The sequence below is a fragment of the Solea solea genome, chromosome 8, assembly GCF_958295425.1.
Source record: "Solea solea chromosome 8, fSolSol10.1, whole genome shotgun sequence".
Classification (NCBI taxonomy): Eukaryota; Metazoa; Chordata; class Actinopteri; order Pleuronectiformes; family Soleidae; genus Solea; species Solea solea.
The window spans coordinates 6,832,011-6,843,655 of record NC_081141.1 but is presented as its reverse complement, the minus strand read 5'-3'; the positions used below and the strand labels follow the sequence as shown (position 1 = coordinate 6,843,655).

The 11,645-nt window shown below is 38.3% G+C and overlaps 1 protein-coding gene across 1 annotated transcript; it reads left to right on the top strand.

The window, feature by feature from the left end:
• Positions 1-1,229: 1,229 nt before the first annotated feature.
• On the top strand, positions 1,230-10,590 carry vamp8 (vesicle-associated membrane protein 8 (endobrevin)). Its single transcript, XM_058637010.1, has 3 exons — positions 1,230-1,426; positions 6,638-6,805; positions 7,963-10,590. Exons 1-3 carry the CDS (start codon positions 1,412-1,414, stop codon positions 8,146-8,148), a joined length of 369 nt encoding a protein of 122 aa, XP_058492993.1. The 5' UTR covers positions 1,230-1,411; the 3' UTR covers positions 8,149-10,590.
• Positions 10,591-11,645: the final 1,055 nt, after the last annotated feature.

Below are 11,645 nucleotides of genomic sequence, written 5' to 3'. Positions count from 1 at the left end.
GCTGTTGTGTGACACAAAGGCAGGTAATCAGTATGTCGGCCTCGCCACTGACTGCCTGCCAAGTTTAAGATGGAACCGGTCGGTCAAGGCTGCTGGTGCTGCTGGTTGGGTGGGACTCACTATCACATGATTAGTCGATGTGAGAAAGAGAGGAGGAGCCACTTACCTGACAGAGAGAGGGACTGTGATGTTCCAACAGTCCAGTGGCCTCTCATCAGAGACCAGGAGGTACATTTTAGTCAAAGCCACTGATTTATGCAGTGAAGTAGACTCCTGGTCATCTAGTTATGTGCATCAGATACTGGTTTATCTAATCAGAACTAGATCAGTGACACCAGACATGGCTGTTGATGTAGAGATACTCACTTATTGTGTTCAGGAATGAGCAGCTGATAAGACCAAGATTTCACTCACAGTCAGTACACAATTAAAACTGACTGACAAGTGATTCATATGAAAATTAGAGCATGATTGCTGTTATTTTCCTTTAAAATCTTTGACCTGAGAGTGCATGAGGAAAACTAACTAGGTTATTTCTAAAATCATCACATAAAAGAAAAGAGGAATCCGACTAATGTCTTTGTTTCTCTGTTACACTGAATGAGTACATCAAACACAAAAATTAATACCTCTCTTTATTTGTTTATTTTTGTTGCAAATGTTACTCAAATAGGCACAGCACCCCTCGCGACCGCCCGATGGAGGATAAAGCGGTAGATAATGGATGGATGCTACTCAAACATTTTAATGAGTATTTTTAATTGAAAAAAGCATTTTATGTCAGCACTGTTTTGAATTTTAAAAAAGGCTGTAACTTCTCTGTAAATGAGTATGTTGTTTTTAGTCACACGTTTTTGGTCATAAACACAAAATACATAAAAGCAAAGATTTAGCATATAAACATACACAATATTGTAATAGGTTTTTGTCAGTCACTGTAAGGAACAACATTTTAACACCAGATTAAGATGTGATCCTTCAAAATAAAATCACGCTCACGGCGTTTTCAGGTATCTGTACTAAAGATATTTTTCAAGGTATTTTTTTTACTTTTACTCTACTACTTGTTTTCTATTCATTTGTACTTTTTTTTTTACTCAAGTAAAATGTTTTGAGTACTTCCTTCACCAGTTATAATGGTTTCTTAAATCAAGAAAAAAGAATTATTGTGAAAGCGTTTGCCGGAAGTGGTTATTGTGTTACGGTCCATTTGACACCTGAAGCTCGGGAATTCAGTTTGAAGGAGGAGGAAAAAAACCAGGAACAACCAGGAAGTCAAACAGAGGAGGAAACATATTTGCTCAAACTTTCCAGTCTTAAGACGGGGTTTTAAAAGCGTTTCAACTATAGCGTCAACTTCACAGTAAGTTGATAAATTGGCTCGCGCTCAGGGAGCCTTCTTACCAACAAGATGGACATTGATACGGTAAGTGATAATGGCCGAGTCGCCTGTTATTTTCCCCTCTTTTGTTTGTTTAGAAAGGTTCGCGCTGCCGTCACCATGTTTAACGTCATAAGCGACATGAAACAGGTGTATTTCCGGGTTCAAAAAGTGACATTTGAGTGAAACAGTAACGATAAAAACGAGTTAATTTTGCGAATGAATCTTTCATTGTTGGTGGAAGAAGTTTCAGGGTTTTAACAAAACAAAATGGCCCCATTTACATTCACTGCTGAATGTGTCCAAACTCCAACTACTTGTCCTTTAGGCGTTTGTTTCATTCACAGACTGACAAAAAGTTGTGTTTTTCGGACTTATTTAAGCACGACTTTCCCTTCGCCTCACTGTCGATATTCTCTGCTCGAAGGTTTGCTATAGTCACGATTCACTGCTGCGATTCCAGGTGCGATACGATGCGACTGAATAATGCAAATGCAATTAAATGATTAGTGATTATTTAATAATCAAATACAACTGAGAGTTAAAATACTAATAATAGTAATGATCTATAATAAATAGAAAAACAAAATCGTCTTTGAAGTCATATGCTACAGTCTCATTGTAGTAATAATACTAACTGTCTTGCTATTCATATATTAATAACTAGGAATTTATATTAACTTATATTAAGAAAAAGGTATTGCACCAATGTTGCATGGACAATTCAAATTTTCATAATAATAATAATAATGAAATTAATAATAGGTTATTTAAATGGTGCTTTTAAAGCATTCTCAGAGTCACTTTACGTTTTATCCCAGTGAGCTACAAGAACAAGTTTCCGCCATCTGATGACATATAACACTTTAATAAATTAACAAATGATTCACACAATGGCTCGACCTAATCAAACATTTAGGGCAGTAAGTTATATATTGTAAATAAAGTAGAAACTAAATATTAGATACAAGCAAAGGGTCATAGAAAGTTTGTGACAAAATAGTGGCTTGTTGTCGGATTGAATAAATAACGGTCAGCTAAAGTAGATTATTTGAAAATTGCTATCACTGGAACAATAAATCAGCCCAATAAATGAATCTGTATTTCTTTGTGAAAGACAACAGCCTATCATAGGTAAGGTTCAACCTTTTCCACTTTAGCTTCCTGCTGCTAACTTTTATTATTTAGCCACAGTTTCCTCATTTGCTCAGTAAAACCCACTTAATCCTTGGATTACACAGGTTTTTCACCAGTGGGAATGTGTTTAATCGGCATTTCACCTCTATGTCATGTGAGTTAGCAATACGAGGGTTTTTATCGGCCTCATCTCTGATTGGCGTTAGTGGGAACGCAGGCTCATTTCTTCTTCATATGCTTAATTCATTATGCTAATCCTTAGCCATTAATGTTTGTAGTGAAGCTTACTTTTTACAACTTGGACAGCACACTATATTTTTTAATGTCATCTATTGGATCAGCTGATAGATGGATTATAAGAGATCAAAGTAAAGGAAACAACTATCATTACATCACTCTTTTTAAAACACCAGAACAACTTCACCCATGTTCAAAAATCTTGGGTTGACCCACTAATGTTAAAGAGCCTTTTGTGTGACAAGATATAAATTGCAAATTAAAGTTAGAGCTAGAGAGTTCAATAACAGGCACTTGAATTCAATTTATCATTTTAATTGCACTTGGTACAAAAGATATATGTTTTGCTCATATTAAGCTTTTCATATTCTTATGCGTGCAAATTTGGAGTTGTGCGACTGCATGGTCATAAATCTTATTGCCATTCTTTTGACGGTTTACAATGACTCCAAATTTATACAACGTTTGAATTTTGCATCTAATTTTAAGGAAAATGCTCTATTCAAATATGATAAATTCTCAGAGTTTGGAGTCAATTCACAAGCAAAACACATAGATTTATTTGGGACAGGGAATTTCTGGAGAACTGCGAATTTCGATTGTGCAGCTAAACCTGAATCTGTTCATTTTTAGTTTGGAAACATTTTTGATGTAACTAAACAGAGAACTGTTAACTGCTAACTGTTAGCTGTGTAGCCTGTTCATCAAAAGTGCTTTGATAAAAGCTGACCCGAATCTTTTCGGTCACTGACTGGCTGCATGTCATTTATTCAAACCTGTGCAAACACAGATTGAGGTTCCTTGTATTTGACTAGATAAGGATATGAGCAGTTAAGATTTTATGTGGCTATCCAATTCAAATTAAAAAAATCCATCCTTTGCATTTGCGGTCACAGGAAAGATTTGACACACATTTAAAAGCATTCTGACTTTCCCGTTGGGCAGCAGCCAACATATTTTCATTACTGACGAATCTGCCAGTTATTTTCTTCTCTTTTTTAATTAGATTTTTTTCCTACAAATAGAAAAAGGTCTAAAAGGAGAGGCAGGGTGTGTTATATATAGCTTAGTGAGATAGGAATGAAGAACAGGACTGTCAAAGGACAGGACAACGTATTAGCTTATAAATAGTCTGCAATCTTATTCAATGCTCTGCATTCAGGGGGAAAAGGCCTATATTGCAATTAATATAAATTATGCCCCCCAGAGTTGTTGTTCCTTATTATAAACTTCAGAGAGAGTAGTTTTTTTATTAGTTTATCAACTAATCGGGCGGATTGTTTTCTTCATTAAAAAGTCGCATGTTTATAAAATGTTATTAAATGGAGGAAAATGTTCATCGTTGTTGCTCAAACCTGATGTTTTGTCCACAAACCACAGATATTCAGTGTTTGTGGTGTCTTTATAAGGGCAGAGACAACATATTTAAGAAGCTGAAACATCACAGAACCTAACATTCAAATAGATTCAAATTAATTATCAATAAATAATTAAATATCATTAAACTAATGTGACACCTCAACATTTATTGATTTAACTGTACATTTCTTGTGAGAAGCCACTTTCTTTGCATGGCACAGTCATTTAGGGAGTCTCTTACAGCAGGTTAAATATTTGGAAATGATACTGTGGGTAATCGTCAGTGCATGAACATCTTGTACAAGGGCTTTTTCTGTCTCCCTCTCTCCATGAGATATGATAGCTGTCAGCCATTCCGACCTCTCTGAGCTACTAGCACCACTAAAGGAGGAGGAGAAAACTATTAGAACTGCTGTGAGGCAGGATATACAGCTAAGAATCTGGGAAATATCCCTGAAACGATTAATGACACTTGCAGCTGCAGTATGTAGAGTTTGTAAAAGTGTTATTTTGAGATAAACAGGAGATAATAGACAGAAAATGTATAGAAATGAAATTAAGTACTAGAAAAAGGACAAGGTAACAGGGGAGGAGGAGGAAGGCAGCACATGACGCAGCAAAACCTGCTCTGTTTCTTAGCGACAGCTTTTGTTTACAGTCTGCTGCTTCCACATTATGAAAGCCTTTAGGTTACTGAGTGTGTTCACACCCACACTTATGCCACATCACCTCTGCTTTTGAGTGGACACTTGTGGCTGTGTGAGGTCACAGTTTCTCTGCCTGATGAGTGCAGACTCACTGATGTAATATCACTGGTTTGACAGCAGCCACCAGGCTGCGCTGTCACGTGATGCTGCCCCAAGTGAGCTCCACCTGCTGTGTGACGACACGAGCCTTCAGTGAATGTTTCTTTTTCACAGCATGATGATTCATGTTACACTGATAATTCCAGCCAATTAGAGGAAAAACAAAGGAAGGGACAAAAGCATACAGTTAAATATTTTAGAAGCTCTCTTAGCACCTTGAGATGTTCTCTGCTGATTACTTGTTGCACTTATTGGATTCATTTATTATTAATCAATGGCTAAATTAATAGTAAGTTATTTTGATAATCGATTGCTCCATATAACAAAGAAATAATTAAAATGGAATCATTTTGGTTTGGGGACAAAACAAGACATTTGAGGATGTCATCATTTCCAGATTTTGTAAACACAGATCCACATTTTTCAACATTTTATGGACCAAACCAATACTTTATTAACTGAGAAAATAATAATAGACTATTAATCTATTAGTTGCAGTACTACTGCAGTGGGTACCTTTTTTAAATACAAATATCTGTTACATTCAAACCATTGTCAAATGTAAATTAGGTCCATCAGCTCCACATGACTGTGTCTGTCCGTATAGTGATGTCGCCAGGCAACATTCCCACACACCGCACACAGGAAGTGGCAACAGCAACATTTCGCTAGTTAACTGAGACGGCAATCAACAGGCCGGCGTATGACTGAAAATGCAAACATGCGCCTGTGAAATGTTTCAGTGCCTCTAAAAGTGAATTCTCGTGTGAGTGTGTCCTGCCTCTGCACTGCGGCTGTAGACACACAACCCCTCCCTCAGTCAGGTCTGATAGTTTTGACACAGCCTGTTTTCAGACAAAGGAGGCAGCATCATGTCTGTTCACAAAGACCAAACATGATTTACTTGTCAGGCTCAAGTTGTTCTTGGAAACAGCAAAACGAGCAATTTACTCCACCACCTGTCATGGAGTACCAAGAATGTATGCACTTGCATTCACTCACACACTGCTTCCTCTCTGTAGCTCCTAATTAATAGCTCCTTCTAATTTTGTAAATCTAAACAGGCATTTATTTATATTTAAAAGTTGCACACTAGTTAAAATCATCTTTAAGATCAAACTATACTTCCTAAAACAGGGGTCTCAAACTCAAATGACCTCTGGGCCAGTGACTGTCTTGTCTGGTCAGTCGGGGGCCACTCAAGTAAAAAAAAAAAGCCCAACTCTTTTGGGAAAAGCAACAGTTGCGGTGGACGTTACTTCTTCTGTCTTTTATCCATTATTCTGTGCAGCACTTTGGTCCACTGTGTTTGTTTTAAAGTGCTTTACAAATCAAAGTTGGATTGGATTGGATCATTTCAAAACATAATATGGAACAATCAAAAAAAACATATTTATGATGCAAATTAATCTATTAATTAAAAACATATAGAAATGACTTGTTACAACTTGAAATTGATTGGAGGGCCACATGTGCCCCCCGGGCCGCAACTTTGAGACCACTGTCCTAAAACAAGGCTCAGTTTTCAAGGATTTTGGAAGCTGCAGACAGTAGAAGTGCTGCTGACGAGAGAAAAACATTGATCAGATTGTAATGTCACGTGATACAAAGACAGTCAAATGAGCCATATTTAGAAGAAAAGAGAAAGATTAAGTAAGAGGTTTGGACATTTCCTTCTGAAATTCTTTTCTAACATGTTTTTCTTTTTCTAATCAAGGAGCGAGGAGAGGCGGAGGGTTCACCAGAATCCCAGGACAAGGTGCAGTCCTTGAGGGATCAGGTCGACGGAGTGAAAGACATCATGACGCACAACGTGGAGCGGATCCTGGCCAGAGGCGAGCGATTGGACGACCTCATGGATAAATCAGAGGACCTACAAGCAGGGGTCAGTCTCACAGCGGCGGGGTGGTGGTTGTTTATTTATCTTTGATCAAACCAGGAAGGTCCCTGATTATAAAGTATGTCTTCTGCCACGTCAACATGAGCAAAAACATTTCACATTTAATGGCGAACAAGGACAAATGAAACACAGTGAACAAATACATAAACATACAGGAATCCAAGGCACTTAATGTTTTCTTTTAAACATTTCTTTAATTGTTGTGAAGAGTTTTGGCGATATGACAAAGATTTTATAACTATTTACTGAACAGTGCATGCAAACCATATCCCTAAAAAAACTACAGCCCTAAAGCGTACATTTCTGAACAGATTTGAATCAGTTTGTGCAATTGTGCAAATGTGCAAATGTGCGCCAAGTACAATGGACATTTAACAAGTATGTGGAAGTACACACAGTCTCAGCCTGTTTTGCTTAACGTTATTTTAATTTAAAAGTTAAACAAAAGGTGGCCTTTTGTGAAGTAAAAGGTCACTGCTCCAGTTAATTCTCTCCACTGCTTGCTAGTCTTCTCATATGGACTGTTTTTCTCAATTTCCTGTATTAAAGTGGTTTGTTTGGGTCTAGAATGACCTGTTGTTTCTGCTGGCTGTGGTGTGGCTGCTCTCCTAGCTGTTTCATTCAGTATATTGTTTCTTTATGTGCTTGAAAAGGTTTGTCATGTTGTTGTCAGATAACTGTTTGTGCCTCGTCATTTGGGGAAAAGCCATACCAGTTCCATATAACGGAGGTGGAGTTCTTTTTAGGGACCAATTCCTCTGTTTTGTTTTCATTTTCAACCATAGCTTCCTGCTACAGTCCGAGTCAAACAGGATGGAGAATGAGAAATCCACGACAGGGGCTGTAGTTCACTGTGATTGGTTGATTGCTGTTTCTCTAGGGCTGACATCAACTGTTTAATTTGTGTGTGTGTGTGCTATGGAGAATATTTGATTATTATTGGCTATTCACGTTTAAAAATAAATGTTCATGATGTTTGATAAGCAGTGATTGCATTTTTATGAGGGCTTAGGGTGTACCGGTGATGAGGGTGGGGAGGGATTTTTGCCTGTGCCCCCCCCCCCCCAGAGTGTAGGGTTTTTTTTACATGTCAAACCTGACTCTCAACCTGTCAAACCCGTCCCCCTCTCTGTCCTTCCCAGGCTCAGCACTTTAAGCAGACGTCTCAGAAAGTGGCTCGCTCCTACTGGTGGAAGAACGTCAAGCTGGTCGTGGTCATCGTCGTGGTCGTCCTCATCATCATCCTCATCATCATCCTGCTGGCCACCGGAGTCATCCCTGTCAGTAGCCCCCTGCCTCCTGTAGTCACCCCCACCACAAAGCCATAAACGGGGAAAACATCAAGTTGTACATACATGAAATAACAACAACCACCACATTCCTACTGCACAGTATACAAAGTAATATATAGACTTGAGCAAATCAGTAATGTCTGGTGAAAACTTTACCTCTTAGTTTGCTTCTGCTGGTAACTTTCTTGATGATATTGCTTGGGTTTAAGGCACTTTAATGACACACAGATGTTCCAAACACAGTTCTCTGTCGGAATGACCAACAACGGTTACTTCCTCTGGCAAACAGGAAGTCCTTTTTAAGATTTTTATATAAGCTGAAGATAAAGAAAGTTGATTTCGTCCTCTTTCAAGTGCACCACGCATGACAGGTGTAAACTATCTTTTTTTTGACATTGGAGAAATGTTCTTCACAGATCTGTAAAGGTCACAACATACTTGATGAAGGGCTGAACTGTTTGTTGGACGCGTCTGTATTCTGTTTGAAATGCTTCCAGTGTTCTTTTAGTCAGACGTCCAGAGAAAGAATGTATACATTGTAATGGTTGAGTTACTGCTGCTGTTGTCTCATCAAAATATTTTTAGTAGTATGTTGAGGTTCCAAACACCAGCAGTGGCTTTGTTACAGAATCTTGGGCCGTGGTCAGACTGCACGTAAATACAGTTATTTTATTTTTTTCAAATTTAGGCAAGTTATGAAAAATGGATTTGCGTGTCCAGACATACACGATGTATCTGCATAGATAACAACTGGTAACAACTTATGATTTTGTCATCTCACCCTTCAGACATCTCATTGCAACAGTCTTGTCTATTGCAGGATAGTGTTGTCATCATGACCAGCTCTGTATCGTGTTACAAGTGACGCAAAAGACAAATATAAATGTGAGTTGACCAGCTGTTCAGACTAAGAAGCAGGTGGACAAATCTCGTTTTAATTGTATTCTCCAATTGCCTCTAAACATGGTTCAAACCAGAAGAATCCGATTTGTGCAAACCTTCCAAACCAATCTGGATAAAATCCGAAAATGTAAAAAATCAGATTTAGTTACTGAGGCCAGGGTCATACTTTCCACATTCTGTATCCACAGAAGCTTTTCGCGTTTCCACATGCACGTACTTGATCTCACACAGGGTTCCCACGGCTCCTTGATGTCCTTGAAAGTTTGTTCATTTGAAAATCAATATCCTTGAAAGTTGGGGACAGGTGTCATTGAAAGTGCTTGGATTTTGTGCAAGAAAGAAGTTAAGTTTAGGTAAATGTCTCCTTTCTTCAAAGATCTCCGGCTCACCAACGAAAATTACAAAGACTGACATTATCTCCCATCTTAAGCTGTGTCAGCACATTTGTGCCTTGAATTTGAGGGAATTCCTCCTGGAAATCCTGGAAAGGTCCTTGAATTTGATTTCAACCAAGTTGTAGGGACCCTGCTCACATGACATTCTAGTAGAAGTCTGTCCGTGTATTCTTTGAGTGACGGGACTGTTCATGTGTGGTACCAGTGGACTTCCTCACCTTCCGTCTTCTTAGACAGCACCACCTACTGGACTGGAAAGTGCACAGTTAAGCGGCTCACGCAGGACTCGTCATGTGGATGTGGAAAGTCTGACCCAGGCCTTAGAGATTAGAAATGTTACTACATCCACGACTAGTTAACATCCTTTAGAGGAGATTTGTACGTTCAAGCAGCTAAACCAAGATTCTTTTTTTTTAAGTACTAATTGTGTTCATTTCTTTATTTGCCCTTCTGTCACGACTGTAGATTTATTGCAGTTTGAATGTAGAGCTTTGGCAGTCTTTTTAAAGGTCTGCTCTCGTGTTGGATTAGTCAGCTGCTACATTGCGCCCCCTGTTGGGTCCTCACAGCCACAGCAGCTTAAAACTACAACCCCCCCGCCCCTCCTGAACCACACAGTGTGTGCGTATTGAAGAATACAGGACATGTGGTACATAAATGTCTCGTGTGTCTCTCCTCTCGTCTTTCTCTGCTCTCACCGTACTGCTTTAGTTTCAGAGAGGTCCAAGTGATACTGTATATAGGCAACATCCTAGTCTCACCTCTGTGTATATTAAATATCTGTTCCTTAGAGGGTATTTATTAAAAGCTTAATATAACTCATGTTCATTCTTTCTCTTTTTAATCATCAAGATAGGCGGATTAAAGCTGTGTGGGATTTTTTTTTTGACTGATTCATTTAACAGAAGGCACAGCTTGATTACTCTGTTGCTGCTTAATCATTGTATGTAAATGAGGCTGTTTAAGAACAAAGTCCTCATTGTTTTCTTTTGGTTTTTTTAATTGATAACTTTCCAAATCTCACTGCCATTTAATGCCTTCTCACTGGCCTGATCAATGCAGTGTGAGGCCAGTGTCTTTTTTTTTTTTTTTTTTTTTTTTACAATGTCGATGTTCACCAATGACCTGCTGTGCTTTATGGTTTTAATGGTCTAATATGGAATAAATAGTATTTACTCAGCCCCCTGTGTGTGATGTAGGGGTGGGAATCACAGGGTTCTTCACGATACCAATAATATCACGATACAACGATTCATACAGCGATACATCACAATATCTAAGTGGAGAAAAGGATTTCTCTCTTTATCCACAACATAGAGAACAAAGGTCATAAGGTCTATGTAGTGAGCGTGGATGGAGCATCTCTTAATGGAGCTTTCGCCGCCGTACTCCCTCTTCTTCAGCCAGGTCACTTCCACCCAAGTTTCCCCTCATTTATTTCAGCAGCGCCACTGCGAGGAGACGGGAAGTAGACTGTTTACTATAGAGTTCCTTCATTTATTAATTCAAATATTAATATTTGACGTATTGATTGTCATATTGTACGAGGAAGAGCGACGATAATATCACCGAATCAATATTTTGAGCCAATCTAGTGTGATAGTTTCCCTCAGTTGCTGTTTGAGGTATTGCCACAAGATGGCGACAGATGCTGAGACTCAAGGCTTCAGTAGGGGATGATGCATAACTAAGTCACCAAGTTTACTAAAGTGCTGTACAAGCACAACATGGCAGAAAGCAAACAAATATACAATTAGTATGAAATTGTATATATATTGTATGCTTGTAATCTAATAAATAAGAGACAAGCAGGTTCTCCAGCTAATCAACATAAGAAATAAATCTAGATATCTTTAATATGTTCATTTATGTAAAGAGTGTTTAAGGTAAGTAATTTGGTTTTATTTTGTAGTTGAAGGTATGCATGTGGTTAGAAACTGGTTTACTAGTTTGCAGCAAATGCTGCTTTTTTTTTGTTTTTTTTTCAGTTCACGTTCATTATTGTAAATTAAAACTAGGCCACTAGTGTGACTTTACTGCCCTCTAAGGTTAAACAACAAACTATAATTAATGCTTTTTATACAGTTACAGTTCAGGGCTCAAGTGATGGGAAAATTAGCTTCGGTGCTATCCACACTGGGAACATCTTTATTAGATTGTATTTGTATTATTATTTTTACATTGAGCTCAAAACCATGATTAAATACTGCAAGTGCAGCTGTGTGTGTGTCACAT

Excerpts from the sequence above, each read along its gene's own strand:
- vamp8 (XM_058637010.1), top strand. Across the intron at positions 6,806-7,962 it reads CAGAGGACCTACAAGCAGGG|GCTCAGCACTTTAAGCAGAC; the intron begins GTCAGTCTCACA and ends TGTCCTTCCCAG.